The sequence below is a fragment of the Cimex lectularius genome, unplaced genomic scaffold (genome assembly GCF_000648675.2).
Source record: "Cimex lectularius strain Harlan isolate CLEC.00 unplaced genomic scaffold, Clec_2.1 scaffold175, whole genome shotgun sequence".
In the NCBI taxonomy this organism is placed as follows: Eukaryota; Metazoa; Arthropoda; class Insecta; order Hemiptera; family Cimicidae; genus Cimex; species Cimex lectularius.
The window spans coordinates 521,611-538,381 of NW_019392745.1; the positions used below are offsets into that span (position 1 = coordinate 521,611).

Here is a 16,771-nt window from a genome sequence, read left to right on the forward strand (position 1 = left end):
TCTCAATATTCACAATGGGCATTAATTTGACTGATTTCCACCCTATTTCTAGCTTGGTAAATTATTAGGGGTGTTCATTATCAAGTAAAATAAGATTTTAATAGACCAAATCTGTACTCTTGTCAATCTCATCGAGATGGTTTATCCCCAAAATTTTGGATCGTACAAAACAACTGCGGCTATCATGGATTCAAATAGTTTAAATTTCATTTCCAGCATGCCCTAACTATGCCGTCTTGTTAATATTTCTTTTAGTTGCCCCCGTTCTTGCATTCGAGTTGAGGAATCTGCAGCCACACAGAAGCGGCCATTCTACACACCTTATGAATTCACGGGGTAAACAAATTGAAAGTGTAAACTTTTGTCTGAGGACTGACGTGTTTTTATGATCACTGTTGAAATAGGCGACATGGAAACCCAATCATTAAATGTCTTGCAAGGCGTCTCGGAACACAAATCACAATGATAATATTTTAAGGAATAAACCCTACGATACTTTTGAGTTCCATGAAAGTCAACAGATTCCGGTATTTGTTTTAAGAGCGGGTCGAGCGAGTTTGCGATTGACCCACATAATTGGGGAATCGTGCTGCAGATGTTTCTATGATTTATTTCAAAACGCTCGGGCTGCTTAACAGTATAAAGAGGTCAATAATTGGCCCATTATTAAAAATTTATCCTATCCCTGGGAAAAGCGGGGTAAACAAGACGTTGTGTATGTTGTACTATTGTTGACAGTGCTTCGGATGCTTCGGTTTGTTTGTGTTTGCCTTGGAGGAACCGTTGTTTGCAGTCGAACTCTCCCTCATGTCTACACTTTATTATTAGAGGCGCCCCTGACGGCAATTAAAAATCGAAACAATGCATACTTTATGCTACAAAGTTTCCCGGCGTCACTGATCGCCCATACGTACGAAAGTTGGCCGTGTAATTATTCTTCGTGGAATCGGAAAGTGTTCGTTTATTTTTCATCCCCAGCCGATTGGGGAGATATCAATTTCCTGAGCTATTTACGTTTATTTGTACTTTCTAAAGAAAACATTCCGATGATCATCAAGGATCGACTGTTCTGGTCAACACATGGTGATCAAATCGATGTTCCGGCCGTTCCGAAAACTTGTTTTACAAAATTTATGATAAAATCTTACATGATGGATGCTAGGATCTAACGACAGCTATTTAGTCAAAAAATTGATCCATACTAATACCCCTAGTTGTCTTCACGTGATCAATAGTCAACGATTCACGTGTCGCCCAAAGTAATTGCAGAATAGACTGACAAGTTGATAGAGCAAATATGGTTAGTTTATTTTCCGTTTCTGACTTTAAGAAGAAAAGCACGTCTCGTGTCCTAGAGCGATATGGACTGACCTGAGAGCTGACGGTTCGCCTACATCCATTCACTAACGCCCCAATAGGTTTTAATTGTTAAATGAATTACACGGTTTATGAAAGTACCAGTTTACCACCTTTTACATTTTAAAAGCGATCAATCACCATGAGCAAACGGCCGGGAAATTTGTCGATACTACTTTGTAAATGTTATTATTTATTTATGTAGAATGGGCTGTTGTGTACGATAGATTTGTCGTCGTAGTCTTTAGCTTTAGCCCGGGTTATCGATTGACCGTGTAATTACAAGCAGAGACGCAGTTTTTTCTCAGTCGAACCCTTTGCCACCCCCTCGAGTCAATAACGACCGGGTTTAAATCAGATGTAAAGAAGAAGATCCTTCACCGGCATCGACAACTAAGGGGAGAAGGTAAATGTACCACAGACATCCGCCCTGTTTAGTAGTCCTTTCAAATCCCGAACCACACTCTCCAGTGATTGGCAGGCGTTTTTTCATCCTTCCCCTCAGAGGTAATCCTATTATTTGATTACCTTCTTAGGACAGGGCGATATATCTGTCCCGACGAGGACGTTTTTAGCCCGATCCCCGTCAGCCTGGGAATCTTTTTAAAAGGGAGAAAGCGATTTTCATTTTGCCAAAGGCTAATTATTTGCCTCCAGTGCATGAACCGGGTAATGAAAGGAAAAAAAACTCCGCGGAACCGTCGCGACATTTTCTTTTCCTCCTCTATTCCGGATGATTTGACAAACGGCACATGATTCCCGTTAAAAGCCAACCGAGCAGGACAACCTGGGAAGTCGGATTTCGACAATGGGAACTTTCCACGGGCCGGGGTTCGAGCCGTACATTTTTGGGAAGTGGTTAGAAATTAAAAATTGCACTTTGTCGCCTCAGTAACAGGTGTCCTCAAAATGAGGTCGTGGGCGGGGGCGGCGGGGTTATTATCGAGGGCGGAAATGATCCTGGGAATAAATTCCACCTGCAGCCTGCAAGTTTCTGTATGAAAACTCTTTTCCCGCAAAACGGGACCCATTAGCGGCCGTAATGCGATACACACCCGAACACGGCTGGCGCACGAAAGAAAATCTCCGGTCGACGAGTGGCAAAGTTTCTGGAGCTTTTGGCAAACAACCACCGGCCAACTTTTGAAATCTTTCTAACAGCCTCTTCTTTGAAGTTTGAATTTCCTTGAATCCTCATAAAACCACCGCGGAGCACTTCAGCCGTTTAATTAATTTCAATTAATGTGACGATTTAAATCCAAAACTTCAGGAGCATAACCTTTGTTTTCCAATCGTATCGACCATTCATAGGAACAGTCTGGAATCAAAGTATGGTCTTGAAGAAAAAACTAACTGCTAAGCTTTCGACCTATTTTAAGGTCATCATCAGGGCAAAACAATCTTAGATGTGCCTACAGATTGACATATTTAAGTGTTTAAAAGCCATCTCAAATTTCCTTGAGTAAATAACATAATTATGTCAATCTGTAGATATATTAAGATAGCTTTGCCCTGATGATGACCTTAAAATAGGTCGAAAGCTTGGCAGTAACAACTGAATTTACTTTTTCCATCAAGACCATAATTGATCCAAGTGTTCCTAAAAAATTTTAAACAGACTGTTACATTATAACAAACGTAAATTATGACGTTGCTATAATCAATAAATTATGGTACAATAATGCTCTCGATATCTGTTTTACTTGAAAAAATTGTATTAAAGTATGAGAAAATATTGGCACAATGATATCCTAGGCTTATTTCAAAAGGTAATTACAAGCACATTGTACTTTGACTATTGACCTTCTGTAAACCGCTGTTGGCGGCCATACAGAAAAATCACTTTCCGTGAAAGGGTTTGTGGCTTTGGATTTGAAACAGAGCGGACTATTAGCATCGTTTCGGTGAGAAGTCACTACATTGTAACTTTTGCGGGGAAATCTTTTCACTGCGGTAGCTAACCTAATACCTAATCTGGAATAAGTCGGGGGATGATGATGACCCCACTTCTCTGTATCATCAAGTCTGGGGTACTAGCTAAATTTATTTGATTTTTTCTTATTTACGAGGGTTCGCAACAGCAGAGATCATATCAACCCTCGGGATGTCGGTGTTTTTGAAAAAAAAGAGGTCATCGACACCCCCAGTTTTCTTTCTTTATAATGTAAATTGCCAGATTTCTTTTTGGTCGATAAACTTGTAGCTTGGTCAATTCCGATTATTTTGGTTCAGACGCGTTTCGGCCTTTCAACACCCTGGGTGGTGGGTCAGGGATGTAAGCAGGTTGAGTAGGTTGGGAACAAACTGACACGTCGTACAAAATGCCAAAACTCGTCTGACATACAAAACAGCCGGGGCCATTCAACAAACCATATTGTTGATAATTTAGCTTGAAGATTGTGTCCTGTCAGAGAAATGAGTTTTTAATTAATATAGTTGGTTTTGAGTTCCAATTTCGACTTAAGTTACATGATGAGCTTTGTCTTATTTATATTTGTAAATGGAGGATTGTAATTCCCTTGACTACCTTGGATTCTTGTTACTTTTCTGCCCTTCTCGACCAGGAATATTTCATTACTGGTGTCCAGGAGTGAATTTAAGCCCAAGTTAAAGGAAAGACGTCTAAATGGACAAAGGTAAACAGAGTGGCCCCCACTACTTGTCGATTCATTACCGCTCGCCGGCTTAAGATCGATAAATGCGACCCCTACTTTAAATACCCCTTCGGACGTCTTAGCTCACCCCCTGGAGGAGGGCGGTCATTATCACCGCCAGCCCTCACCGCCTCCGCAGAGGCCCCAGGCCATTACTAATTCACAAATTCCACCGGAGGAGGGTCGTCGGCTACCAATTATTACACCGGCTCTACTTATGTTTGACTTAACGGCGTTTGTTGATTTGCAAATGCGCCGCGGTGTTACGGCTTCGAGGAATTCCGGTTTAGGGGTCTTTATCGGTCTTTTCCCGCAAACGATCCGATGATATCCGATCCTGGGCGTTTTGGCTCTCGAAGGCCCTCGGGGACCATCTGGAAAAACGATCTTCGTACTTTCAGTTTCCTCCGAAGGCTATCGTTTTAAAATCGCACGTTCCTTCTCGTGCTAGAAACTATCGGAAAACAGACTGATAAAAACGTGACGGCCGGCGAAGATCGCCTAGAATACTCAGCAACGAAAGGTTCCAGTTATTTCAACATATTCCTTTTTGTATTTTATTTTACTCTTTCACTCCGCTTATCATGATGCATTACGACTCGGCTAAACCGTAAAAGACGCTGAGATTGTCCTCAAGACACTTAACTAACATACAATATATTCTGATGAAATCCTTTTCATGAAGACCTCAAGTCCAAAATAACCAGTCAATTTCAGCGCAAATTGTAACCACCACTATGGACAGGGCATTCGCGTCCAGAGAAGGGAACATTTTTGAATCTTCAGAATCAGTTCACTTGGAAACAGGTACTAACAATTCAGCTGGAGATAACTATTAAAATGTTTATTTCCTTAATATATAAAAATTGTAATGAAATGCGAATATCAAAATTAGTTTGTATTGGAATAAATGGCCATCTACTGTCACGAGCCAAAAGTCAGGAAATCGTTTAGAACCAATGACTAACCTTTCTTAACACGTGAGGTCATTTAGCTTTTTGGATTTTGGGACAAAGCCCCTGTATGTGTCCTGCCTGCAAAATAAGGCTGCTCGGGGATTGAGGGGGGGGGAATTCCTAGGCTCCATACCGAATGTAGGAAGGCCAACCATATAAAAAAAATTCTTGAAAATAATAGGATTGTTTTAATGTACATAGTACTGATAATTCCGAGTGGATCGAGGTCACGATAGCTCAGGTGGTAGAGCAGCGGCGTATCTAGCCGATGGTCGTGGGTTCGAATCTCTATCATGCCATTAACTTTTTTCATCTCAACTAAAAACCTTAATTAATTGGAATAGTACTGATAGTTTTGTGTCCTTAGCATATGTTGAGATAGGTTGTATTTTGTAGCGTGAAGTGTAGTGTGAGAAGAACGAAGGCGTTATATTGAGAACTCCATCGACCCTCAATTAGGTTAGCTTATATAATAGGTGTAAAGATAGATGGAGGAATATAGTATTACACAACTGTAAGAGAATGGCATCTAAATAGGAAAGAATGGATTAATGAATGAGAGTGTGAATGGGTTTGGATCTAGGAACCGCACGCGTTAGGCACTGAATTTTGTCAATTTCATACCGATGATCTTGAACTTCAAGTCATACTTCAGGGCAGCCTACTAACATTTTTAAGATTATTCCATCTAACTACAGGAGATAGGGATGGGATAAAAGTGGTGGCCATAAGGCCTTCTGCACCTCGACCTGAATAGATGTACGGTGCACCTCCATTTTTTATAAACTTTCTAGCAAGCTTCAAGTTGTTAATCAACTTCCATAGCATTGCCAGGGGCACCTTACTTTAGGATCTTGCTTGCGGAATTTCCTCTCCTAGTTGCAAGAATCTACATAGACCATCACAAAAACATAAAACGTGTTCTTCGATCTCCTCTTCTTTCTGGAATTATCTGAACTGTGATTCTTCTGCCCGTACTCCTCCTTATCCGGTGCATAAGGCTTCTTAGGCTGCGGTGTTCTGTCAGTTCAACCAGAATACTATTTTGTTGCGGTTACCTTCCAGTAATTTCTGTATAACTCTAGCGGATGGCCCTTCTATGAATCTCTCTTCGCGTCTCTCATGCCTGGGGTATTGTTTTGTCTAACTTAGTTTCAAGTTGGTTTTTCACTACGATTCGATAATAAAGATATAATCACACACGCTAGTGAGTGCGGCTCATCGCCTTATCAACTGCTCACGTAGAACTGCTTTACAGATCTCATAAAAGTTTAAAATAGGGCCATGAACAATATTCTGATTTGTAAAATCTACGTTAAGTTTACAATAAACGTTTGAAATAAATTATTTATTCATATTGAATTAATTAAACTTATGATTTAAAATGTGTCACTTTTACGTATACGAGTTCGAACGTGGGTTTCGGGAGGGGTGTAGGCTGAAGTTTACTTTTGAAGAAGGCGGAAAAAGTGAAGAGGGGGTGAAAAAAATCTTAACGAGGAAGAAAAGGAGGTCGGAATAAAAAGGGAAATGGGGGGTGGGATTAAAAGGCAAATGCCCCACCTGTCTTTAACCCCTCCAGGAAAATCAATTCACCCCCGACCCCGGGAAAACAAACGGCGGAAAAAGAGAAAAAGAAAAAGGCCCATTATGATGGGATATGAAAGGCAAACTCGACGCGTGTCCGCGAGCCGGGTGAAAAAGGCCCCGTGTGTGGACCGAAACGGCGAGGAAAAAGGATTTGCGACGCCGCTTCACCGTCGAAAAGCCGCTTGGAAACCAGCTTTCTGTGAAATGAAAAATCACGATTCATTGGTTTTGTGACCAGAAAGTGAGGGAAACCTCGTGTGGACCCGATCGTCCATGAAGGTTGGAGAAACCTCACATTCCCGGGTGCGCTTTCTGGAAATATTACGACTTAATCACGGGTTCTCGGCCAAACACAAAACCGGCCGGACATCGAAGGACACCGACCCAAAAGGAGAGAAAAAAAAAATACTTCCTATTAGGAAAAAGTGCAATATCCATAACATATATTTAAAAAAATCAGTCGATTTGAATACACCTTGTACACAGGCTAGAAATAGAAGACAGCACTATAATTCCAAATCAATACATTATTGATACGCCAGTAACGTCGACTTCGGATGATTTAATTAATCCACACATGAAATATTCCTATATAAAATTGATAATTCACGAATACACGGGTCTAACATTTTGATCTTATCGGTTAATCGTTTAAATCAACATTTAATAGTGATTTATTAATAGTTTATTTTTCAATATCTCAGACATCTCGGAGGTAAAATCACTGATTCCGTTTTAGGTTTTCTTCTTATATTTAAATTTGAACCACGATAGAAATATTAATTTGAATACTGTAAAATTCAACGATTTGTAAGAGCAAGTTCGGAAAATACTGTTACGGCCAACTCTCATGAATGCAAATTATTCCAGATAAATTTATAAATCAGATTACTTTTGTTTTATTAATAAAATATATATTTGTTTTCAAAGAATCCACTTAAGATGATAAAAATTGCGCGATTTCCTCTTGGGTCTGCGGGGTGATAAACCGGTATTTTGGTGATTTCTTATCAGACTCTCGATCTGATTCCGTGGTCGTGGGTTCGATTCCCACCGTCGCCTATGGATTTTTCTGACGCATAAGGCGGTAATAAAAACTGGCACGGCCATCATCAATCATCACGTCCGAAGGGATGGGGGGTCTTAGAGAACCTGAATACGAAAATGAGTTTCTTCGACACACCGGGTCTCAATTTACACGTTTTGTTTCAAGCTCTTAAAATGGAACCAGGAATGAATACGATAAGCTGTAAAGCTGCAGTGCTCAGGGGGAACTCCAGCTCCTGGCATCCATAATCGTAATAATAATAAATAAATAAAAACTGGTATACCTGCATGCATCTGGTTCCCGATATCGGGTATGTCTAGCAACGCTGTTGGTTGGGCTGTCAGACACGTTTGGTATTTTGTCAGTCGTTAGTTTTCGTTTAAACTGCTTATATCCTTGACACTGAAGACGAAGAAAAACGAAACACAAATTACTTAAATAGCGTACATCATTAAAATCGGAAAAGACAAAAGTATTGAAATTTGCGCGATTCCTTCCGAATTTATAAAGCACGATTGAAACAAAAATTACGATTATCAAACTGGTATTTCAAAAGTGTTTCGAGATTTTCCATCTTCGGTGGTTGATCGAGGATATTAGTAGGGTTGAGAGCAGTCCAAATGTCAAAACGCATCAAACAGATCAAACGTACACAGACATGACCGTCATTGTCAAAATTTCTAAAATTATCCTGTATAGCTTGAGAATGTCTGTAGAAGCAATCTGAACTGATAACAAGCACACAAATCTTGTTAATATGTATTTCAACTTTTATTAAACCGATAATTATCGTTTGTGCTAGTGGTTTGATCGCCCTCGATAAACATCAGATCCTTCGCAGTGTGTGTTGTTCTTTCAGTAATGTTAGTTTTACCACCACAGACCAACTTGCAGAAGCTACTGTCGAGGTCTGAGCGACAACTACGAGTTCATCACCCCCAAGATTCCTTTGAGGAAATCTAACAATTGTTGACCCGTGTCATTATTGTTATTCTTTAGTTCTAAGAGACTAAACAGGATCAAATTCTACCACTGAACATGACGGTAAGGCAAATCTCGTCTGATAGACCAAATCAGAAAAATAAGAGAGATAATCAAATAAAAACGATCGGATATTGATGGAACTACATAATAGTAAACTGTGTTCTAAGTAGAACTGTATAAACCTACGCCAACGGACCTTCCACCTAGTTGGATCATCGCTGGTTAGGCTTATGACTTTATACAGCGAATTTTTATATTTAACCTTTTCGATTTAAAAGAAAGCTTTGATGGAGTGAAAATTACCAATTAAATAATAGAAAAAACCGTTTTAACCGTGGAATAAAAAACTGATAAGGAGAGAATCAGAGAAACATTGGGTGAAATTCGTGAGTAGTTTTTTAAATTTATATCTTTGAGGTCTTGTTTTTTTCAGGATAGTGGCATGAAGGTTTTCTGGTTTATTCCACAAACGGTCAGAAGAAAAGGAGAGAGGAATGACGGGATGGTTGTGTGTGAAAAAAGGAACGGATCCCGGTTTCGTGAGTGCCGCTTTGATCTGCCGCGATTCGACATCCTCCGTGTGTGTGCTTGCTTTTCCCGGCGGCTTCCCGACCGTTTTCACTGACGATATCATACACTGTGTCGTATTACGGCGGATGGGGGGAAGGAAATCCCACTTATGGAGATCGCCGCCCGATTCGAAACACCGGCGGTTTTTTCGCCGGACCGCAGATATCCAGGAAACACCCGACAGTCAATTGCATCTTTTTACCGTGAGGGAGACAATTTTCCAATCAAAATTGTTTCCCCAGACTTTTTCCATGAAGGGATCCGCCACTTCTTCGTCCTATTTCACTCCCCGGGAGAAGAGCGCTATCCAATATGCCGCATTATTCCTTTCAAGCTCTATTGTAAACATGCTTTCATCGCTAACCTGTTGGTTGACCTGAACTATAGTTTAAGGAAAATAATTGACCATGATGTTTTTCAATTCGCAATATACGAAAAAAAACTATTACCCTGGAACCACAAACTAAAAGAACTGGTGAAAGAGTACAAAATCATCATAACATTCGCTACTTGACAAACGGTTTTAAAAGCCACCCTCCTTTTAAACGATCAAACAAAGCAATCTTAGTGTGATGCACAAACGTTTTAATGGTGTACTGCACGGATTGACTAGTTGTACCAACAATTTGTACAAATCAAGGCCGAAATTAGCCATCAATAGATTCAACGTTTGCGATATTGGTCATGGAAAGTCAATGGGACAATGAAGTCGTCAATGAAAGGTATAGTTACTGCAGAACTTGTTTTAAGTCACTCCTCTTCGTCAACTATTCCTTTATTCAGATGGTTTCGTTTTCCTATTGTACGATTCTCCTGCGACAAACATCTACCGAGAAACGAACGTGAAGAAGAGAATTGAACTGGTTTGCACAAAAATTGCAACGTATGTACCAAAGTTTGCGGTAAAACGATGTTGCATAAACACAGTCGTTGCGCAAACTATTTGAATTGGTCATACTTAGCAATATTGTTTTTAAATTTGTAGTGTACATTTCAACCACCTTTAATTCATGTAACATGTAACTATGAGATAGGAATATATACAAAATTAAAGAAAAGAGTGGAGAAAATACCCATTGATATTTCTCCAATGATGCTCAAATACCTTTAATTAATGTTTGTGCCAAAATCACTTTTAAGAGATCTCTTCGCCATTGTCTCTTCAGTTGGTGAGGAGGGTTTTGTCGGGATGCGAGTTTTTTCATGTGCTTAGGATGTTAGGATGGTTAGGAACAGTGGTTAGGATGGTTCTGTGAAATTTTCGATAACGGAAACAGATTTCATCTTGAACGAATGTAACATTTAAGTCTGTATCTGTAGTCTCGTTTGATGTATGCAATGTAGCATCAAAGATTTTTTGTAGGATTAAGGATTGGGCAGTTTGGTTCGGCGGATGTCGTCTGACTGAACCCACACTTCCAGTCCGTAAGTCCATATGGGCATAACTACGGTGTTACAAAGCTTAGTTTAGTTTAGCTTAGCTTTTAGTTTTGGGTGGAAGTCAGAGCGTTTGTCAACAAATCACGCAAGAGTCCTGTATCTGGTTAAAAAAAAACCTCTTGACAGAGTTTAGTCCGTCGTGTGTGAGGATCCCATGACATGCCGAGTACAGTCCGAAGTACCGCACCTTGCCCGCAGTTAGGAGGGGAATATTATTTAGTAGACTCGAGCTGAGATCTTTTTACGGAGAGTGTAGGTAATGTGGGAGGATTTGTCTGTGTTAAATTTTATTCTTTTGTTTTCACACCGAGTCTCGAGTGGTGGAAGGTGTTGTTGAAGGTTTCGAGAGGTAATAACAGGATCGGATACAAAAGGATGCCTGTATCGTATGGAAATGTGAGTGTAGCTTAAGGATGAGAGGGAGTATAAACCTGTTATAAACTGGAGGCCAGAACGCTACCCTAAGAAACCCCAAATATTCTGAGACGAAATTCCCTTCAATGACTCGGCCGGTAATGCGACAGTGCAGGATGAGGCAGTAGGTGGAAGGAAGGATGCCCTGGTGCCAAATTCCATCGCAACTTTGACTTCAGTCAAGAAAAGCCCCAACACAAATCAGCACAGCCCCAACACAAGAGAGGAGGAAACCTTCTACCACCCTGTTGGATAGTAGATTTTAGAATTTTAAAATTGAGCGATCTTTCTTTTATTTAACTTATATCTATACACAATTTAGGAAATCTAATTTTTTGAAATTTAATTTAATTTTTTGTCTAGGTACGTTATTTCGTATCCTTTCATCCATCTATCTGAATATTACTATTTATTTATGGTTTACCTGTAGATCGATTTGCTTTTCTGTTATTGGAGTTTTCTTACAACTATTTATATTTCTGTCTGTACGTAAGTGTACAGATGTGACAACCACCCCGATTACTGAGCAATATAAGATAATAGGTAGAGGTGCATTGAGAACTTGAGCATGAACGGCCAAATTCGTATTTAATACCGTACTTCATACTGAAACTAATATTACTTACAAACTTGAATTTAGGGCTGCAGGCAAATATACTTCGCATCCAAACTGGTCAATCCATAATACTTAGAAATATCCTCTGTGCTGAAGTATTTTTAAACAATCGACCAAAACAACCCACGCGTTCTTATATATTCCTCTCTTCTGTGAAATTATTCCATCAATCTCACAAAAATCTTACAACTGCTACAAACCTAACGATCCTTCATTCACCACAAACCTACCTTGCACATAGACTTAACTAACTACTAAATATAAGACATGTTCGTATTTTCTATTCATTGCCGAACAAATTAAACCTAAACGCCAAAATGCAATTTTTAATTTATATTATTGTTTATGCTTTGAAAATATCAAAAGTTCGGATTAGGTTATGAAAATAAACATTACAGCATAAATTTCCTTTGTTAAGAAAGACATGTTAAGTGTTGCGTGTAACAAAATAAAGTTTGAACCAGTAATCTCTAAGTTCTTTACGATATAAGTTTTTCGCTTGTTCGTCTTTTGTTGTATGGAGAATAAATTAAACGTCAATGCCGAAGTCCTAAATCTATCTCCTATATTTTTTTAGATACATGTTTTTAAAAATTCAAACTAACCAATAAACCTTAATGAGAAATTTCGTCCAAATCGATTTTGGTCATTTTTTAAATGGTTTATATGCCAGAAGGGCGAAAATTGCAATTGTTTAAATTCGCTATTGTCAGAAAGTAGAAATGATTTATTTTTCAACGTATAGTTGAGTTGAAAGAAAAATGAGTGTCACGATAAGGGCTCGAACCGCTACCTCGGCGCTTCTACCACTTGAGCAATCGTGAAAATTGACACAAGCATCGGGGTTCCGATCCGGTCATGGGTACGAGTCCCGCTCTTGACACTAATTTTTCAACTCAATAGTATGCATAATAATTACTTTGGTTAACTGGACCAAGTAAAACCTATAATAGATTATTATTAGTATTGCGCGTGATAAAATAATGTTTGAACTAGAAAACTTCTAAGTAGTTAGCAGTTCGTTCCTCGTAACACAGTAATGTGGAAGACTTTCGGTGAACGAAGAAAGAAGAAAAAATAAAGCATTTTAGGCAAGAGGAGAAATGTCATTTTAACATATTGATTTTAAGTAGAAAAGTTCATAAAAAGAGAAAAAAAGAGCTATTTGTGTTCTATTTAAGTTGTTTTAAAAATGGTAAAATAGTATTTAAATAGATTTGTTTAAAATGGAATGAAGTGAAATGGAGTGGTTTTCTTTTTATCGCGTTCCCCGCCAAATCAATGAGAATGTGAATCAACATATTAGAAATGTCTTTACTTATAAGATCGAAGAGATTAGATAAAACTATGATTCACGTTCACATGAATTTCAAGATAACACATTGAAGAATACAACTTACATTTTCCTTTCTTCTTTGATGTGAATCGCACTCGGTTGAGTCAGTTCCAATAAAAGGTGGTCCGGTCCGTTCCTTTTCCAGTTCAACTTTGTAGTGAATTTTGCCTAAGATTTGACTCGACTAATCCGTTCGCCTTTCCCCACCACAGGGTTGATCTCGGCTTTACCCTTTCCCAGGTAGGCCCTTCCAAGCAGGGCAATAAAAAAGGGTGGGAGGAGGGCAGTAAATTTTGGCGGGATATGTTACAGGACATTTTGAGACCGTAAAGCTCTTTTCATTTCGGACACACCGACAAACGGATTCTGAAAAACATGGAAATTCGGGTCACCTGTGCCCACCTGGCAAATCCGAACAAGCGAAATTGAAATTTATGTATGTGAAAATATGAGATTCGATATTTTCTCTGAGGGATAAAAAATTATATAAAAAGTAATTTAAGCGGTCATTGCGGGGGTCCGATTATTTTCCTTGTTCAATTTCGTCCATCTCGTGTTTGGATAAATTGTGCCTGACCAAAAGGAAAACAGCGAAACAAGGCGATCCTCGGAACGAACGCCGAACTGCCGACAAATGCCATTTGGCCTAATTGTTTGTTCTCCGTTCTATATGAATATGCCAATTTAGCAAATTTACAAATCTTAAACGACTTCCGCTGAGTCACGATTAATTTTAATTTCGTTCCTATAGTAACCATCTTCATCCGTCAGATTAGGACAAATTAGCTTAATAATCCACATAAATTCTCGACTTTTTTTCTCTAAGGTTTTTTATGAGATTTCAACTAGAATTTTCAAATTCTAGAAAAACCATCAATCATACATTTAATTTGACCAATTGTGTGTATTTTAAATCAATCGCAATCTTAAAATTAAACAAGCATAAAGAATAATTTTATGATTGAAGGATAAGAAATTAATTTTTGATTTCCATTGCCTTATTATTTAGCAATTGTACTGTCTGAACAATTTAGAAATAAAACGTAGGCTTCCTAAATGGTAGCTCTCAATAAGTCTTTAATTAGGAAGTTTTCAAATAATATTTTGAAAAGAATTTTAGTTTTTTATTATATATATTATGTATATTTAATCATTACCATGTTAAATGATTATAAATTAAATCAAGCCTGCTGCTGTTGGGCGTCGGGGACAAACGTGTTGGAATAATAGTTTGCCATGGGAGTAATCTTCTAGGAAAGAGAACCCGCTGACAAATGTGCCCATTCATCAGTTTTTAATTTTCGAAACAAATTTGCAACTGGCAAGTTCGCAAAATTTAAAACTCCATTAGAAAACAGGCGGTCGAATGATTTCGTTGAATTCCCGGCTCGCTGTTCCCACCCGGGGGAAGGATTCCGCTTGAAAGGTGTTTGAGTGTGAAATTAGGCCGGTCCGCGTATCTCCGCTGTTTATCCCGGGGTAAAACACTTCTTGACATTTTCTTACATTCGTACATGCATACAAAATATGATTTCGTTGTAAAATATAGCGAAGTTTATTACGAATTTATGATACATTATGAAAAGTGACAAAGCATGAATGGTATTTTATTAGCCTTATTATTATAAAATTATCAATGATTTCGATCATACAGTTATGTTAATCGTAAAAACTACCTACATTAATATCGGTGTTTAAAAAAAAAAAAAAATACCTTGGAAATTTTAAAGACTAATTTGTCTTTTTTTAATTTTTGGTTTTTATTTAAAAAAACAATTCCATGTGGTTAAAGTAAATTAATTACTTATTTAAACATTTAAATATCTGAAACTTCAGGAATTTACACCCATAATCAGCATAAGTGTTACAAAGGATATTAGTATTTTATCATAAGGTTTACCTTAAATAATTTTTTTTCATTTTATATAGTTTCTTTTAAAAAATGTTATTAATTAAATGATTAAATAACATTATTAAATAAATGTTATTATACAGCTTACGTTTTTATATTAATATTTTAATATATTAAGATTTTTAAAAAAATTTCATTTAATTTTATATTATTTTGGTTTCTTTTAAAATATACACGACCATTTTGGATCTGTAATTTAAGTTTATTTATATAAAATAGTGTATTATTTTAAAGTGATATTTAAAAAAAAAGAAAAGTTTACTAACCGACAAGCCACATTTTCTTTTTTAAATATTACTTTAAAATAATAGAAAATCTTATATAAATAAACTTAAATTACAGATGCAAAATGGTCGTGTATATTTTAAACGAAACCAAAATAATATAAAATTAAATGAAATTTAAAAAAAAATCTTAATATATTAAAATATTAATATAAAAACGTAAGCTGTATAATAACACGTAAGTAACTAATATGCTTTGTTATATTTATGTCTTTTAAAAACGGAAGTGCTGGTGATGGATGTAAAATTCCGTAACAACCAAAGAAATGTTTAAATAAGTAATAAATTTACTCTAAAAATATTAATGAAAATACGTTGGATTTGGATTTACCTAAGCTCAAATTCGGTATGAACTCGATCCAGCCACCGAGGTTGGGCTCCGATCAGCGTCATTCACATCACCCAACAGCAGTTCCTAAGTTCAAAACCTTCACTTTTGTATAACTAACTTAATTAAGGGCCGATGGGTACTCGATATTCTGCCATCGGCTCTCTCATGCTACACATTCACGCTAATAAATGCATTCACTCCCAACAATAGGTACAGAAAACTGTCAGTACTATCAGAAGACTATTCTGTATCTTCCAAGACTCGGAACTAGGACCCAGATACTCGCTGGCGCGCTCAAACAATTCTCACATCGGGTGGCATTCTTACGCGGTTTTCCTGCTTGCTGGACCCATCCGAGGGCTTTCGTCCAAATGTGTCCTTATAAAAAATACTTCAGTTTGTTAATAATATTGTTGATAGGATAATTTTTTTGTTTTATTTTACTAAGACCGGTTGTCGAATTTCATTGAAACTTTATAATTCTAGGACGAAAAATATTTGAGAAATGACCCAACATTCTTGCCAGGACCCTCGGAGACGAGGAAACAAAATATTTTGAGTAAATTCTTTAAATAAGGTGATTTTTCAAACATGGATTTTTCCTTTTGGTGTGCATGTATTTCAAGGTTATTACATACTATTTTATGTTTTTTTTATCTCTGCTTTTATTTTTAGCGATATTTTTATCTCAACTAAAAATCTTAATTAATTGTAAATTATTACATACTAACCCATATATGTATTTAGTAGTCTTGGTTCAGACGAAAAATGTGTCACCTTTTTCTATCTCAACCAAGACCTTAGATAAAAAGTATAATTAATAGCTGTTAATGTTACTGCATCAGTTCACTTTTTAACATAGGATAAGAAAATAATAATATGTAAGATTGTATTACGTAAGAACACATATAACAAATTACAAAAAATCAAAAGAAGCATCCAGTAAATTTGGTCAACAAATAAAAACATTAATTGTTTGGCTTCATTTGGAATACTTAAATGTATGCTTTTCAAATAAAGCAAAAAAAAAATCATGAAAATTGTCTGTATTATTTGATATATGGACAACAGGAACATGCTAATTTAATGTAAATTAGTTATTTATATTGGAATATACGATGATTCGTTTTTCAGAAATTCTTGTAAATTAAGTTAATTTTAAATTTTTTAATTTTTTACGATTAAAATCTTGAATTTTCTACTTTCCGCCCGATATTCCATAAGATACTTTCACCATTTTCTTTTTAAAAAGTTACCTTTCTCCATAACAATACACCTTT

General features: G+C 37.2%; 1 protein-coding gene across 4 annotated transcripts in view; it reads right to left on the reverse strand.

Annotated features, from left to right (window-relative positions):
* LOC106670736 (protein jim lovell) overlaps positions 1-16,771 on the reverse strand; it is a 72,678-nt gene that overhangs the window by 12,034 nt on the left and 43,873 nt on the right. Inside the window, exon 1 of one of the 4 annotated variants that reach the window (XM_014401314.2) lies at positions 13,029-13,047. The exons of 2 other annotated variants lie outside the window; for them this stretch is intronic. Coding sequence is in view for 1 of the 2 variants with exons in the window: in XM_024227144.1 (XP_024082912.1) it covers positions 7,888-7,893 (6 nt within the window). In the remaining variant the exon portion in view is untranslated. Of the gene's footprint in view, positions 1-7,887; positions 7,909-13,028; positions 13,048-16,771 lie in introns of those variants that run through there. One more of the 4 variants, XM_024227144.1, reaches the window with a different exon arrangement.